General features: G+C 54.9%; 1 protein-coding gene across 1 annotated transcript in view; it reads right to left on the bottom strand.

The window, feature by feature from the left end:
* Positions 1–16,367, bottom strand: part of LOC147086831 (voltage-dependent L-type calcium channel subunit alpha-1D-like) — a 54,589-nt gene that overhangs the window by 8,269 nt on the left and 29,953 nt on the right. Inside the window, exons 11-12 of the mRNA XM_085978331.1 lie at positions 13,811–13,926; positions 10,830–11,147 (exon numbers count right to left, since the gene is read on the bottom strand). Coding sequence (XP_085834457.1) covers positions 10,830–11,147; positions 13,811–13,926 — 434 coding nt within the window. The remainder of the gene's footprint in view (positions 1–10,829; positions 11,148–13,810; positions 13,927–16,367) is intronic.

The following is a 16,367-nucleotide window of genomic DNA, read 5'->3' as shown; positions in this document are numbered from 1 at the left end:
AGGGTGCGGGGAGTGAGGGGAGAGTGGATTAGACTGGGTGGGATATTAAAGGGTACGGGGAGTGAGGGGAGAGTGGGATTAGACTGGGTGGGATATTAAAGGGTGCGGGGAGTGAGGGGGAGAGTGGGATTAGACTGGGTGGGATATTAAAGGGTACGGGGAGTGAGGGGAGAGTGGATTAGACTGGGTGGGATATTAAAGGGTGCGGGGAGTGAGGGGGAGAGTGGGATTAGACTGGGTGGGATATTAAAGGGTGAGGGGAGAGTGGATTAGACTGGGTGGGATATTAAAGGGTACCGGGAGTGAGTGGGAGAGTGGGATTAGACTGGGTGGGATATTAAAGGGTGCGGGGAGTGAGGGGGAGAGTGGGATTAGACTGGGTGGGATATTAAACGGTGTGGGGAGTGAGGGGGAGAGTGGGATTAGACTGGGTGGGATATTAAAGGGTGTGGGGAGTGAGGGGAGAGTGGGATTAGACTGGGTGGGATATTAAAGGGTGTGGGGAGTGAGGGGGGAGAGTGGGATTAGACTGGGTGGGATATTAAAGGGTGCGGGGAGTGAGGGGAGAGTGGGATTAGACTGGGTGGGATATTAAAGGGTGCGGGGAGTGAGGGGGAGAGTGGGATTAGACTGGGTGGGATATTAAAGGGTGCGGGGAGTGAGGGGGAGAGTGGGATTAGACTGGGTGGGATATTAAAGGGTGCGGGGAGTGAGGGGGAGAGTGGGATTAGACTGGGTGGGATATTAAAGGGTACGGGGAGTGAGGGGGAGAGTGGGATTAGACTGGGTGGGATATTAAAGGGTGCGGGGAGTGAAGGGGAGAGTGGGATTAGACTGGGTGGGATATTAAAGGGTGCGGGGAGTGAGGGGGAGAGTGGGATTAGACTGGGTGGGATATTAAAGGGTGCGGGGAGTGAGGGGGAGAGTGGGATTAGACTGGGTGGGATATTAAAGGGTGCGGGGAGTGAGGGGGAGAGTGGGATTAGACTGGGTGGGATATTAAAGGGTACGGGGAGTGAGGGGAGAGTGGGATTAGACTGGGTGGGATATTAAAGGGTACGGGGAGTGAGGGGGAGGGTGGGATTAGACTGGGTGGGATATTAAAGGGTACGGGCAGTGAGGGGGAGAGTGGGATTAGACTGGGTGGGATATTAAAGGGTGCGGGGAGTGAGGGGGAGAGTGGGATTAGACTGGGTGGGATATTAAAGGGTGCGGGGAGTGAGGGGGAGAGTGGGATTAGACTGGGTGGGATATTAAAGGGTACGGGGAGTGAGGGGGAGTGTGGGATTAGACTGGGTGGGATATTAAAGGGTGCGGGCAGTGAAGGGGAGAGTGGGATTAGACTGGGTGGGATATTAAAGGGTGCGGGGAGTGAGGGGGAGAGTGGGATTAGACTGGGTGGGATATTAAAGGGTGCGGGGAGTGAGGGGAGAGTGGGATTAGACTGGGTCGGATATTAAAGGGTGTGGGGAGTGAGGGGGAGAGTGGGATTAGACTGGGTGGGATATTAAAGGGTACGGGGAGTGGGGGGGAGAGTGGGATTAGACTGGGTGGGATATTAAAGGGTACGGGGAGTGAGGGGGAGTGTGGGATTAGACTGGGTGGGATATTAAAAGGTGCGGGGAGTGAGGGGGAGAGTGGGATTAGACTGGGTGGGATATTAAAGGGTGCGGGGAGTGAGGGGAGAGTGGATTAGACTGAGTGGGATATTAAAGGGTGCGGGGAGTGAGGGGGAGAGTGGGATTAGACTGGGTGGGATATTAAAGGGTGGGGGGAGTGAGGGGGAGAGTGGGATTAGACTGGGTGGGATATTAAAGGGTGCGGGGAGTGAGGGGGAGAGTGGGATTAGACTGGGTGGGATATTAAAGGGTGGGGGGAGTGAGGGGGAGAGTGGGATTAGACTGGGTGGGATATTAAAGGGTGCGGGGAGTGAGGGGGAGAGTGGGATTAGACTGGGTGGGATATTAAAGGGTACGGGGAGTGAGGGGGAGAGTGGGATTAGACTGAGTGGGATATTAAAGTGTGCGGGGAGTGAGGGGAGAGTGGGATTAGACTGGGTGGGATATTAAAGGGTGTGGGGAGTGAGGGGGAGAGTGGGATTAGACTGGGTGGGATATTGAAGGGTGCGGGGAGTGAGGGGGAGAGTGGGATTAGACTGGGTGGGATATTAAAGGGTGGGGGGAGTGAGGGGGAGAGTGGGATTAGACTGGGTGGGATATTAAAGGGTACGGGGAGTGAGGGGGAGAGTGGGATTAGACTGGGTGGGATATTAAAGGGTGCGGGGAGTGAGGGGGAGAGTGGGATTAGATTGGGTGGGATATTAAAGGGTGCGGGGAGTGAGGGGGAGAGTGGGATTAGACTGGGTGGGATATTAAAGGGTGCGGGGAGTGAGGGGGAGAGTGGGATTAGAGTGGGTGGGATATTAAAGGGTGCGGGGAGTGAGGTGGAGAGTGGGATTAGACTGGGTGGGATATTAAAGGGTGTGGGGAGTGAGGGGAGAGTGGGATTAGACTGGGTGGGATATTAAAGGGTGCGGGGAGTGAGGGGGAGAGTGGGATTAGACTGGGTGGGATATTAAAGGGTGCGGGGAGTGAGGGGAGAGTGGGATTAGACTGATTGGGATATTAAAGGGTACGGGGAGTGAGGGGAGAGTAGGATTAGACTGGGTGGGATATTAAAGAGTGCGGGGAGTGAGGGGGATAGTGGGATTAGACTGGGTGGGATATTAAAGGGTACGGGGAGTGAGGGGAGAGTGGGATTAGACTGGGTGGGATATTAAAGGGTCCGGGGAGTGAGGGGGAGAGTGGGATTAGACTGGGTGGGATATTAAAGGGTACGGGGAGTGAGGGAGAGAGTGGGATTAGACTGGGTGGGATATTAAAGGGTACGGGGAGTGAGGGGGAGAGTGGGATTAGACTGGGTGGGATATTAAAGGGTACGGGGAGTGAGGGAGAGAGTGGGATTAGACTGGGTGGGATATTAAAGGGTGCGGGGAGTGAGGGGGAGAGTGGGATTAGACTGGGTGGGATATTAAAGGGTGCGGGGAGTGAGGGGGAGAGTGGGATTAGACTGGGTGGGATTTTAAAGGGTGCGGGGATTGAGGGGGAGAGTGCGATGAGACTGGGTGGGATATTAAAGGGTGCGGGGAGTGAGGGGGAGAGTGGGATTAGACTGGGTGGGATATTAAAGGGTACGGGGAGTGAGGGGGAGAGTGGGATTAGACTGGGTGGGATATTAAAGGGTGCGGGGAGTGAGGGGGAGAGTGGGATTAGACTGGGTGGGATATTAAAGGGTGCGGGGAGTGAGGGGGAGAGTGGGATTAGACTGGGTGGGATATTAAAGGGTACGGGGAGTGAGGGGGAGAGTGGGATTAGACTGGGTGGGATATTAAAGGGTGCGGGGAGTGAGGGGGAGAGTGGGATTAGACTGGGTGGGATATTAAAGGGTGTGGGGAGTGAGGGGAGAGTGGGATTAGACTGGGTGGGATATTAAAGGGTGCGGGGAGTGAGGGGGAGAGTGGGATTAGACTGGGTGGGATATTAAAGGGTACGGGGAGTGAGGGGGAGAGTGGGATTAGACTGGGTGGGATATTAAAGGGTGCGGGGAGTGAGGGGCAGAGTGGGATTCGACTGGGTGGGATATTAAAGGGTGCGGGGAGTGAGCAGGAGAGTGGGATTAGACTGGGTGGGATATTAAAGGGTACGGGGAGTGAGGGGGAGAGTGGGATTAGACTGGGTGGGATATTAAAGGGTGCAGGGAGTGAGGGGGAGAGTGGGATTAGACTGTGTGGGATATTAGCGGGTGCGGGGAGTGAGGGGGAGAGTGAGGTTAGACTGGGTGGGATATTAAAGGGTGCCGGGAGTGAGGGGAGAGTGGGATTAGACTGGGTGGGATATTAAAGGGTACGGGGAGTGAGAGGGAGAGTGGGATTAGACTGGGTGGGATATTAAAGGGTGCAGGGAGTGAGGGGGAGAGTGGGATTAGACTGGGTGGGATATTAAAGGGTGCCGGGAGTGAGGGGAGAGTGGGATTAGACTGGGTGGGATATTAAAGGGTACGGGGAGTGAGAGGGAGAGTGGGATTAGACTGGGTGGGATATTAAAGGGTGCAGGGAGTGAGGGGGAGAGTGGGATTAGACTGTGTGGGATATTAGCGGGTGCGGGGAGTGAGGGGGAGAGTGAGGTTAGACTGGGTGGGATATTAAAGGGTGCGGGGAGTGAGGGGGAGAGTGAGATTAGACTGGGTGGGATATTAAAGGGTGCGGGGAGTGAGGGGGAGAGTCTGATTAGACTGTGTGGGATATTAAAGGGTGCGGGGAGTGAGGGGGAGAGTGGGATTAGACTGGGTGGGATATTAAAGGGTGCGGGGAGTGAGGGGGAGAGTGGGATTAGACTGGGTGGGATATTAAAGGGTGCGGGGAGTGAGGGGGAGAGTGGGATTAGACTGGGTGTGATATTAAAGGGTGCGGGGAGTGAGGGGGAGAGTGGGATTAGACTGGTTGGGATATTAAAGGGTGCGGGGAGTGAGGGGGAGAGTGGGATTAGACTGGGTGGGATATTAAAGGGTGCGGGGAGTGAGGGGGAGAGTGGGATTAGACTGGGTGGGATATTAAAGGGTGCGGGGAGTGAGGGGGAGAGTGGGATTAGACTGTGTGGGATATTAACGGATGCGGGGAGTGAGGGGGAGAGTGGGATTAGACTGGGTGGGATATTAAAGGGTGCGGGGAGTGAGGGGGAGAGTGGGATTAGACTGGGTGGGATATTAAAGGGTGCGGGGAGTGAGGGGGAGAGTGTGATTAGACTGGGTGGGATATTAAAGGGTGCGGGGAGTGAGGGGGAGAGTGGGATTAGACTGGGTGGGATATTAAAGGGTGCGGGGAGTGAGGGGGAGAGTGGGATTAGACTGGGTGGGATATTAAAGGGTGCGGGGAGTGAGGGGAGAGTGGGATTAGCCTGGGTGGGATATTAAAGGGTGCGGGGAGTGAGGGGGATAGTGGGATTAGACTGGGTGGGATATTAAAGGGTGCGGGGAGTGAGTGGGAGAGTGGGATTAGACTGGGTGGGATATTAAAGGGTGAGGGGGAGAGTGGGATTAGACTGGGTGGGATATTAAAGGGTACGGGGAGTGAGGGGAGAGTGGATTAGACTGGGTGGGATATTAAAGGGTGCGGGGAGTGAGGGGGAGAGTGGGATTAGACTGGGTGGGATATTAAAGGGTGCGGGGAGTGAGGGGAGAGTGGATTAGACTGGGTGGGATATTAAAGGGTACCGGGAGTGAGTGGGAGAGTGGGATTAGACTGGGTGGGATATTAAAGGGTGCGGGGAGTGAGGGGGAGAGTGGGATTAGACTGGGTGGGATATTAAAGGGTGTGGGCAGTGAGGGGGAGAGTGGGATTAGACTGGGTGGGATATTAAAGGGTGTGGGGAGTGAGGGGAGAGTGGGATTAGACTGGGTGGGATATTAAAGGGTGTGGGGAGTGAGGGGGAGAGTGGGATTAGACTGGGTGGGATATTAAAGGGTGCGGGGAGTGAGGGGAGAGTGGGATTAGACTGGGTGGGATATTAAAGGGTGCGGGGAGTGAGGGGGAGAGTGGGATTAGACTGGGTGGGATATTAAAGGGTGCGGGGAGTGAGGGGGAGAGTGGGATTAGACTGGGTGGGATATTAAAAGGTGCGGGGAGTGAGGGGGAGAGTGGGATTAGACTGGGTGGGATATTAAAGGGTACGGGGGAGAGTGGGATTAGACTGGGTGGGATATTAAAGGGTGCGGGGAGTGAGGGGGAGAGTGGGATTAGACTGGGTGGGATATTAAAGGGTACGGGGAGTGAGGGGAGAGTGGGATTAGACTGGGTGGGATATTAAAGGGTACGGGGAGTGAGGGGGAGGGTGGGATTATACTGGGTGGGATATTAAAGGGTACGGGCAGTGAGGAGAGAGTGGATTAGACTGGGTGGGATATTAAAGGGTGCGGGGAGTGAGGGGGAAGAGTGGGATTAGACTGGGTGGGATATTAAAGGGTACGGGGAGTGAGGGGGAGTGTGGGATTAGACTGGGTGGGATATTAAAGGGTGCGGGCAGTGAAGGGGAGAGTGGGATTAGACTGGGTGGGATATTAAAGGGTGCGGGGAGTGAGGGGGAGAGTGGGATTAGACTGGGTGGGATATTAAAGGGTGCGGGGAGTGAGGGGAGAGTGGGATTAGACTGGGTGGGATATTAAAGGGTGCGGGCAGTGAAGGGGAGAGTGGGATTAGACTGGGTGGGATATTAAAGGGTACGGGGAGTGAGGGGGAGTGTGGGATTAGACTGGGTGGGATATTAAAAGGTGCGGGGAGTGAGGGGGAGAGTGGGATTAGACTGGGTGGGATATTAAAGGGTGCGGGGAGTGAGGGGGAGAGTGGGATTAGACTGAGTGGGATATTAAAGCGTGTGGGGAGTGAGGGGGAGAATGGGATTAGACTGGGTGGGATATTAAAGGGTGCGGGGAGTGAGGGGAGAGTGGATTAGACTGAGTGGGATATTAAAGGGTGCGGGGAGTGAGGGGGAGAGTGGGATTAGACTGGGTGGGATATTAAAGGGTGGGGGGAGTGAGGGGGAGAGTGGGATTAGACTGGGTGGGATATTAAAGGGTGGGGGGAGTGAGGGGGAGAGTGGGATTAGACTGGGTGGGATATTAAAGGGTGCGGGGAGTGAGGGGGAGAGTGGGATTAGACTGGGTGGGATATTAAAGGGTGCGGGGAGTGAGGGGGAGAGTGAGATTAGACTGGGTGGGATATTAAAGGGTGGGGGGAGTGAGGGGGAGAGTGGGATTAGACTGGGTGGGATATTAAAGGGTGCGGGGAGTGAGGGGGAGAGTGGGATTAGACTGGGTGGGATATTAAAGGGTACGGGGAGTGAGGGGGAGAGTGGGATTAGACTGAGTGGGATATTAAAGGGTGCGGGGAGTGAGGGGAGAGTGGGATTAGACTGGGTGGGATATTAAAGGGTGTGGGGAGTGAGGGGGAGAGTGGGATTAGACTGGGTGGGATATTGAAGGGTGCGGGGAGTGAGGGGGAGAGTGGGATTAGACTGGGTGGGATATTAAAGGGTGGGGGGAGTGAGGGGGAGAGTGGGATTAGACTGGGTGGGATATTAAAGGGTGCGGGGAGTGAGGGGGAGAGTGGGATTAGACTGGGTGGGATATTAAAGGGTGCGGGGAGTGAGGGGGAGAGTGGGATTAGACTGGGTGGGATATTAAAGGGTGCGGGGAGTGAGGGGGAGAGTGGGATTAGAGTGGGTGGGATATTAAAGGGTGCGGGGAGTGAGGTGGAGAGTGGGATTAGACTGGGTGGGATATTAAAGGGGGTGGGGAGTGAGGGGAGAGTGGGATTAGACTGGGTGGGATATTAAAGGGTGCGGGGAGTGAGGGGGAGAGTGGGATTAGACTGGGTGGGATATTAAAGGGTGCGGGGAGTGAGGGGAGAGTGGGATTAGACTGATTGGGATATTAAAGGGTACGGGGAGTGAGGGGAGAGTAGGATTAGACTGGGTGGGATATTAAAGGGTACAGGGAGTGAGGGGGATAGTGGGATTAGACTGGGTGGGATATTAAAGGGTACGGGGAGTGAGGGGAGAGTGGGATTAGACTGGGTGGGATATTAAAGGGTCCGGGGAGTGAGGGGGAGAGTGGGATTAGACTGGGTGGGATATTAAAGGGTGCGGGGAGTGAGCAGGAGAGTGGGATTAGACTGGGTGGGATATTAAAGGGTGCGGGGAGTGAGGGGGAGAGTGGGATTAGACTGGGAGAGATATTAAAGGGTGAGGGGAGTGAGGGGGAGAGTGGGATTAGACTGGGTGGGATATTAAAGGGTGCGGGGAGTGAGGGGGAGAGTGGGATTAGACTGGGTGGGATATTAAAGGGTACGGGGAGTGAGGGGGAGAGTGGGATTAGACTGGGTGGGATATTAAAGGGTGCGGGGAGTGAGGAGAGAGTGGGATTAGACTGGGTGGGATATTAGAGTGTGTGGGGAGTGAAGGGGAGAGTGGGATTAGACTGGGTGGGATATTAAAGGGTACGGGGAGTGAGGGAGAGAGTGGGATTAGACTGGGTGGGATATTAAAGGGTACGGGGAGTGAGGGGAGAGTGGGATTAGACTGGGTGGGATATTAAAGGGTGCGGGGAGTGAGGGGGAGAGTGGATTAGACTGGGTGGGATATTAAAGGGTGCGGGGAGTGAGAGGGAGAGTGGGATTAGACTGGGTGGGATATTAAAGGGTACGGGGAGTGAGAGGGAGAGTGGGATTAGGCTGGGTGGGATATTAAAGGGTGCGGGGAGTGAGAGGGAGAGTGGGATTAGGCTGGGTGGGATATTAAAGGGTGCGGGGAGTGAGGGGGAGAGTGGGATTAGACTGGGTGGGATATTAAAGGGTCCGGGGAGTGAGGGGAGAGTGGGATTAGACTGGGTGGGATATTAAAGGGTGCGGGGAGTGAGGGGGAGAGTGGATTAGACTGGGTGGGATATTAAAGGGTGCGGGGAGTGAGGGGAGAGTGGGATTAGACTGGGTGGGATATTAAAGGGTGCGGGGAGTGAGGGGGAGAGTGGGATTAGACTGGGTGGGATATTAAAGGGTACGGGGAGTGAGGGGGAGAGTGGGATTAGACTGGGTGGGATATTAAAGGGTACGGGGAGTGGGGGGGAGAGTGGGATTAGACTGGGTGGGATATTAAAGGGTGAGGGGAGTGAGGGGGACAGTGGGATTAGACTGGGTGGGATATTAAAGGGTGCGGGGAGTGAGGGGGAGAGTGGGATTAGACTGGGTGGGATATTAAAGGGTGCGGGGAGTGAGGGGGAGAGTGGGATTAGACTGGGTGGGATATTAAAGTGCACGGGGAGTGAGGGGGAGAGTGGGATTAGACTGGGTGGGATATTAAAGGGTGCGGGGAGTGAGGCAGTGAGTGGGATTAGACTGGGTGGGATATTAAAGGGTGCGGGGAGTGAGGGGGAGAGTGGGATTAGACTGGGTGGGATATTAAAGGGTACGGGGAGTGAGGGGAGAGTGGGATTAGACTGGGTGGGATATTAAAGGGTACGGGGAGTGAGGGGAGAGTGGGATTAGACTGGGTGGGATATTAAAGGGTACGGGGAGTGAGGGGAGAGTGGGATTAGACTGGGTGGGATATTAAAGGGTACGGGGAGTGAGGGGGAGAGTGGGATTAGACTGGGTGGGATATTAAAGGGTGCGGGGAGTGAGGGGGAGAGTGGGATTAGACTGGGTGGGATATTAAAGGGTACGGGGAGTGAGGGGGAGAGTGGGATTAGACTGGGTGGGATATTAAAGGGTACGGGGAGTGAGGGGGAGAGTGGGATTAGACTGGGTGGGATATTAAAGGTTGCGGGGAGTGAGGGGGAGAGTGGGATTAGACTGGGTGGGATATTAAAGGGTGCAGGGAGTGAGGGAGAGAGTGGGATTAGACTGGGTGGGATATTAAAGGGTGCGGGGAGTGAGGGGGAGAGTGGGATTAGACTGGGTGGGATATTAAAGGGTACGGGGAGTGAGGGGGAGAGTGGGATTAGACTGGGTGGGATATTAAAGGGTGCGGGGAGTGAGGGGGAGAGTGGGATTAGACTGGGTGGGATATTAAAGGGTGCGGGGAGTGAGGGGGAGGGTGGGATTAGACTGGATGGGATATTAAAGGGTGCGGGGAGTGAGGGGGAGAGTGGGATTAGACTGGGTGGGATATTAAAGGGTGCGGGGAGTGAGGGGGAGAGTGGGATTAGACTGGGTGGGATATTAAAGGGTGCGGGGAGTGAGGGGGAGAGTGGGATTAGACTGGGTGGGATATTAAAGGGTGCGGGGAGTGAGGGGGAGAGTGGGATTAGACTGGGTGGGATATTAAAGGGTACGGGGAGTGAGGGGGAGAGTGGGATTAGACTGGGTGGGATATTAAAGGGTACGGGGAGTGAGGGGGAGAGTGGGATTAGACTGGGTGGGATATTAAAGGGTGCGGGGAGTGAGGGGGAGAGTGGTATTAGACTGGGTGAGATATTAAAGGGTGGGGGGAGTGAGGGGGAGCGTGGGATTAGACTGGGTGGGATATTAAAGGGTGGGGGGAGTGAGGGGAGAGTGGGATTAGACTGGGTGGGATATTAAAGGTTGCGGGGAGTGAGGGGGAGAGTGGGATTCGACTGGGTGGGATATTAAAGGGTGCGGGGAGTGAGGGGGAGAGTGGGATTAGACTGGGTGGGATATTAAAGGGTGGGGGGAGTGAGGGGGAGAGTGGGATTAGACTGGGTGGGATATTAAAGGGTGGGGGGAGTGAGGGGGAGAGTGGGATTAGACTGGGTGGGATATTAAAGGGTGGGGGGAGTGAGGGGGAGAGTGGGATTAGACTGGGTGGGATATTAAAGGGTGCGGGGAGTGAGGGGGAGAGTGGGATTAGACTGGGTGGGATATTAAAGGGTGGGGGGAGTGAGGGGGAGAGTGGGATTAGACTGGGTGGGATATTAAAGGGTATGGGGAGTGAGGGGGAGAGTGGGATTAGACTGGATGGGATATTAAAGGGTATGGGGAGTGAGGGGAGAGTGGGATTAGACTGGGTGGGATATTAAAGGGTGCGGGGAGTGAGGGGGAGAGTGGGATTAGACTGGGTGGGATATTAAAGGGTACGGGGAGTGAGGGGAGAGTGGGATTAGACTGGGTGGGATATTAAAGGTTGCGGGGAGTGAGGCGAGTGGGATTTTTGGTCACGTAGCGGTAAAGACCGAGCCCCCCGATCCCCTCCCTGCGCTGGGACGTTGCCTTGCCCTTTGACCTGCGTAACCGATAATGCGCGGCGCGAAGGAGCGTGACTCACGGCTTCCACCAGGCTGTCGGCGCTGCCTCGCTTGTCGTTGTAGCGGTGGTCGAGCTGGCCGGGCACCCTGAGGGTGGCCGCGGCGTAGGTGCGGTAGGGCGGCTCCGGCTCCTCGGTGTACCAGGTGCTCCGGGGCAGCGAGGGCAGGCTGTGGTTCTTCTTCTCCCACGGCTCCTCGGGCTCCACCAGGATCAGCGGGGCGTAGAACAGGCGGCTCCTCTTGGCCCGGGATGGCGGTGGGGTGGCCCAGGACTGGGTGGAGCCGGCCGACGAGTGGCCGCTGTTCCGGCGAGGGTCGTAGCTACCAGCGCCGTAGGCCTAACGCAAAGGGCAAGACGCGCGTCAAACTCTCAATACAGACAAACTATGCCCTCCTCCCTCCCACCCCAAAAAGGCACTGGCCCGCCATTCCGGCGTTTCCTCGGCTCCAAGTTGCCACCCGAACCCCACCCACCGCACCCCCCGCCCGTCTCGTGCAAGCCCCAGATATTGTGCGCCACCGGGCAATTCGACCAAGGGGAGCATCGCAGCCCAGCCCCAAATCCCGTAGCTCACTGGCTGCGGACGCATTTTCCGTTCGGCGAAGGGGCTCGCTCGTCATTTCCCAACTTCCCCTCGCCTCTCCCAGGCTGAAATCAGGTGGGGAAATCGAACCCGGGTCGCTTGGCATTTATCGAGCGGGGACACTGGGTGGGAGGGAGGGTGTCGAAAGCAAAGCGGGCAGAGTTCCTGCTCCCGATCGTTATTCAGTGACTCCTCCCCACCCACCGTCCCTGCTTTGCTGGAAAGAGGACAGGGATCGAGAACGGGTGTGATGCCCCACAAGGTCGAATACTCCGCTGACATTCATTGCCTCAGCTGGCATGCAAAGAAGTGTGGTGGAGTTATCGTAGGGCCCATGGAACTATACCGCGGTAAGTTTTCTATTTAAGATCTTATTTTAATAAGTCTACTGCTTTGGCAACACATTCTCCGATATTCAGTTCTGGGCCCCGCTCCTCAGGAAGGATATCTCAGCCTTGGAGGGGGGGCAGTGCAGATTCAGCAGACAGATACCGGGGCTAAAAGGGTTAAATCCCGAGGACAGGTTGCACAGACTGGGCTTGTGTTCCCTCGAGTGTAGAAGATTAAGGGGGTGATCTGATCAAGGTGTTTGAGATGATTAAAGGATCGATCGGGTCGATCGAGAGAGAAACTATTTCCTCTGGTGGGGGGAGTCCAGAACAAGGGGGCAGAACCTTCAAATTAGAGCCAGGCCGTTCAGGGGTGATGTCAGGAAGCACTTCGTCACACAAAGGCTGGTGGAAATCTGGAACTCTCTCCCCCAAAAAAAGCTGTGACGCTGGGGGTCAATTGGAAATTTCAAAACTGAAATTGATAGATTTTTGTTGGGTAATGGGATTAAGGGATAAGGAACCAAGGCGGGTAGATGGAGTTAAGATACAGATCAGCTGTGATCTGATTGAATGGTGGAGCAGCCTTGACGGGCTGAATGGCCTCCTCCTGTTCCTAATGTAACAGGCTCGAGGGGCTGAACGGCCTCCTCCTGTTCCTAATCTAACAGGCCCGAGGAGGCTGAACGGACCTCCTCCTGTTCCTAATGTAACAGGCTCGAGGGGCTGAATGGCCTCCTCCTGTTCCTAATGTAACAGGCTCGAGGGGCTGAACGGCCTCCTCCTGTTCCTAATCTAACAGGCCCGAGGAGGCTGAACGGACCTCCTCCTGTTCCTAATGTAACAGGCTCGAGGGGCTGAATGGCCTCCTCCTGTTCCTAATGTAACAGGCTCGAGGGGCTGAACGGACCTCCTCCTGTTCCTAATGTAACAGGCCCGAGGAGGCTGAACGGACCTCCTCCTGTTCCTAATGTAACAGGCTCGAGGGGCTGAACGGCCTCCTCCTGTTCCTAATGTAACAGGCTCGAGGGGCTGAACGGCCTCCTCCTGTTCCTAATGTAACAGGCTCGAGGGGCTGAACGGGCCTCCTCCTGTTCCTAATGTAACAGGCTCGAGGGGCGGAACGGGCCTCCTCCTGTTCCTAATGTAACAGGCTCGAGGGGCTGAATGGCCTCCTCCTGTTCCTAACGTAAAAGGCTCGAGGGGGCTGAATGTCCTCTTCCTGTTCCTAATGTAACAGGCTCGAGGGGCTGAATGGCCTCCTCCTGTTCCTAATGTAACAGGCTCGAGGGGGCTGAACGGCCCCCTCCTGTTCCTAATATAACAGGCTCAAGAGGGCTGAATGGCCTCCTCCTGTTCCTAATGTAACAGGCTCGAGGGGGCTGAACGGCCTCCTCCTGTTCCTAATGTAACAGGCTCGAGGGGCTGAACGGCCTCCTCCTGTTCCTAATGTAACAGGCTCGAGGGGGCTGAACGGCCTCCTCCTGTTCCTAATGTAACAGGCCCGAGGGGGGCTGAACGGCCTCCTCCTGTTCCTAATGTAACAGGCTCGAGGGGGCTAAACGGCCTCCTCCTGTTCCTATAGTCAAAAAAATACCATGAAAATAATTGCACAGCAGAGCAGTTAGGCCGCTGGTTATCCTAAACAACGACCAGCTTTTATACACAATCCCCACAACGAGAAGTGATCTGGTGCTGTAGAATTAAAGGGGCGGGGGGGGGGGGGGGAAGTGTCCGGCCAACTTTTTTTTTTTGCTATCTGGGGAGACTGGGCACCGTGTGTGTGTGTGTGTGTGCTGCTGCTGCCGTGGTAACGCTCCCTGACACGAATCAGTCATTCATGAAAGAATTATGAAATAATACTGAGCAGCCTGCGGGCGGCGCTGTCCAGGGAGAGTATAAATACTCGGGCACGGGCCCAGCTTGCGCAGGGCATTCTTAACAGGAACTAGTGAAGGACATAACTAGACCTCCATGTTGTAAAACAGTTGATTAAAGCTTTGTTTAACGCTTAGACCAAGTGCCTAGTAGTTTTCTTACGCCATTCCCTTTACAAACTCGGCGATCCTTTAAAGGCTGCGGCCGTACCTGGTGGTGCGAGGATCGGCAGGGATGAGTGTGCTGCTGGTAGGTCCCGGGGATGGGGATGTCCTCCTTGCTCTCCTGACGGCCCAGGCACTGAATGCTGAAGTTAGGCATGCGGCCTGAAAGATAACACAGAAACATAGAAGACAGGAGCAGGAGTCGGCCATTCGGCCCCTCGAGCCCGCTCCGCCATTTAATGAGATCATGGCTGATCATCCAAATTCAGTGCCCTGTCCCTGCCTTCTCCCCATATCCCTTGATCCCTTTAGCCTTAAGAAATATATCTAACTCCTTCTTGAATACATTTAATGAATTGGCCTCAACTGCCTTCTGTGGTAGAGAATTCCACAGGTTCACCACTCTCTGGGTGAAGAAATTCCTCCTCATCTCAGTCCTAAATGGCTTACCCCTTATCCTTAGACTGTGACCCCTGGTTCTGGACTCCCCCGCCATCGGGAACATCCTTCCTGCATCTAGTCTGTCTAGTCCTGTTAGAATTTTATAAGTTTCAATGAGATCCCCTCTCATTCTTCTAAACTCCAGCGAGTATAAGCCCAATCAACCCAATCTCTCCTCATATATCATTCCTGCCATCCCAGGTATCAGTCTGGTGAATCTTCGCTGCACTCCCTCCATGGCAAGAACATCCTTCCTCAGATAAGGCAACCAAAACTGCGCACAATACTCAAGGTGTGGTCTCACCAAGGCCCTGTACAACTGCAGCAAGACATCCTTGCTCCTGTACTCGAACCCTCGCTACGAAGGCCAACATACCATTTGCCTTCTTAACCGCCTGCTGCACCTGCTTGCTTACCTTCAGCGACTGGTGCGCAAGGACACCCAGGTCTCGTTGCACTTCCCCTTCTCCCAATCTATTGCCATTCAGATAATAATCTGCCTTCCTGTTTTTGCCACCAAAGTGGATAACCTCACATTTATCCACATTATACTGCATCTGCCCAATGCAGAGATTTTAAGTCACTGGGAACAGTAGCATAGTGGTCATATCACTGGGCTAGTAATTCATTAGGCCTGGACCTAATGAACCAGAGACGCAAGTTCAAATCCCAACCACGGCAGCTGGGGAATTTAAACTCAGTTATTAATTAAATAAATCGGGAATTAAAAGCTAGCATCAGTAATGGTGACCATAAAACTATTGGATTGTCGTAGAAACCCATTTGGTTCACTAATGTCTTTTATGGAAGGAAATCTACCGCCCTTACCCGGTCTGGCCGATATGTGACTCCAGACCCACAGCAATGTGGTTGACTCTTAACAGCCCTGTGATTGGCCTAGCAAGGCAATTAGGGATGGGCAATAAATGCTGGCCTTGCCAGCGACGCCCACGTTCCGTGAACGAATAATTAAAAAAAAAAAAGAAGGATTAGAGGGGAGTTGAGGAGAACTTTTTTCACCCAGAGGGTGGTGGGGGTCTGGAACTCACTGCCTGAAAGGGTGGTCGAGGCAGAAACCCTCATCGCATTTAGAAAGTACTTGGATGTGCACTCGAAGCGCCGTAACCCACAGGGCTACGGACCGAGAGCTGGAAAGTGGGACTAGGCTGGGATAGCTCTTTGTCGGCCAGCACGGACACGATGGGCCGAATGGACTCCTTCTGTGCTGTAAATTTCCATGATCTATAACTTTCAGCCCATTAGATCTCATCCGTGCAGTATACCAACAGAACCCGGAGCAAAGAACGCGAAGAAAAGATTTCATAGACTTTTTTTAAATTATATGGAGGCAGTGGGATTAGTTTGGGGATTGATACAGGGCTATGGGGAGAGAGCGGGGCAGTGGGATTAGTTTGGGGATTGATACAGGGCTATGGGGAGAGAGCGGGGCAGTGGGATTAGTTTGGGGATTGATCCAGGGCTATGGGGAGAGAGCGGGGCAGTGGGATTAGTTTGAGATTGATACAGGGCTATGGGGAGAGAGCGGGGCAGTGGGATTAGTTTGGGATTGATACAGGGCTATGGGGAGAGAGCGGGGCAGTGGGATTAGTTTGGGGATTGATACAGGGCTATGGGGAGAGAGCGGGGCAGTGGGATTAGTTTGGGATTGATACAGGGCTATGGGGAGAGAGCGGGGCAGTGGGATTAGTTTGGGGATGGATACAGGGCTATGGGGAGAGAGCGGGGCAGTGGGATTAGTTTGGGATTGATACAGGGCTATGGGGAGAGAGCGGGGCAGTGGGATTAGTTTGGGATTGATACAGGGCTATGGGGAGAGAGCGGGGCAGTGGGATTAGTTTGGGGATTGATACAGGGCTATGGGGAGAGAGCGGGGCAGTGGGATTAGTTTGGGATTGATACAGGGCTATGGGGAGAGAGCGGGGCAGTGGGATTAGTTTGGGGATTGATACAGGGCTATGGGGAGAGAGCGGGGCAGTGGGATTAGTTTGGGGATTGATACAGGGCTATGGGGAGAGAGCGGGGCAGTGGGATTAGTTTGGGATTGATACAGGGCTATGGGGAGAGAGCGGGGCAGTGGGATTAGTTTGGGGATTGATACAGGGCTATGGGGAGAGAGCGGGGCAGGGGGATTAGTTTGGGAT

This window comes from Somniosus microcephalus, unplaced genomic scaffold (genome assembly GCF_052327205.1).
Source record: "Somniosus microcephalus isolate GS21.2 unplaced genomic scaffold, FLI_Smic_1.0 unresolved_chr7, whole genome shotgun sequence".
NCBI classification, from domain to species: domain Eukaryota; kingdom Metazoa; phylum Chordata; class Chondrichthyes; order Squaliformes; family Somniosidae; genus Somniosus; species Somniosus microcephalus.
This window is presented reverse-complemented; position numbering and strand designations above follow the sequence as displayed.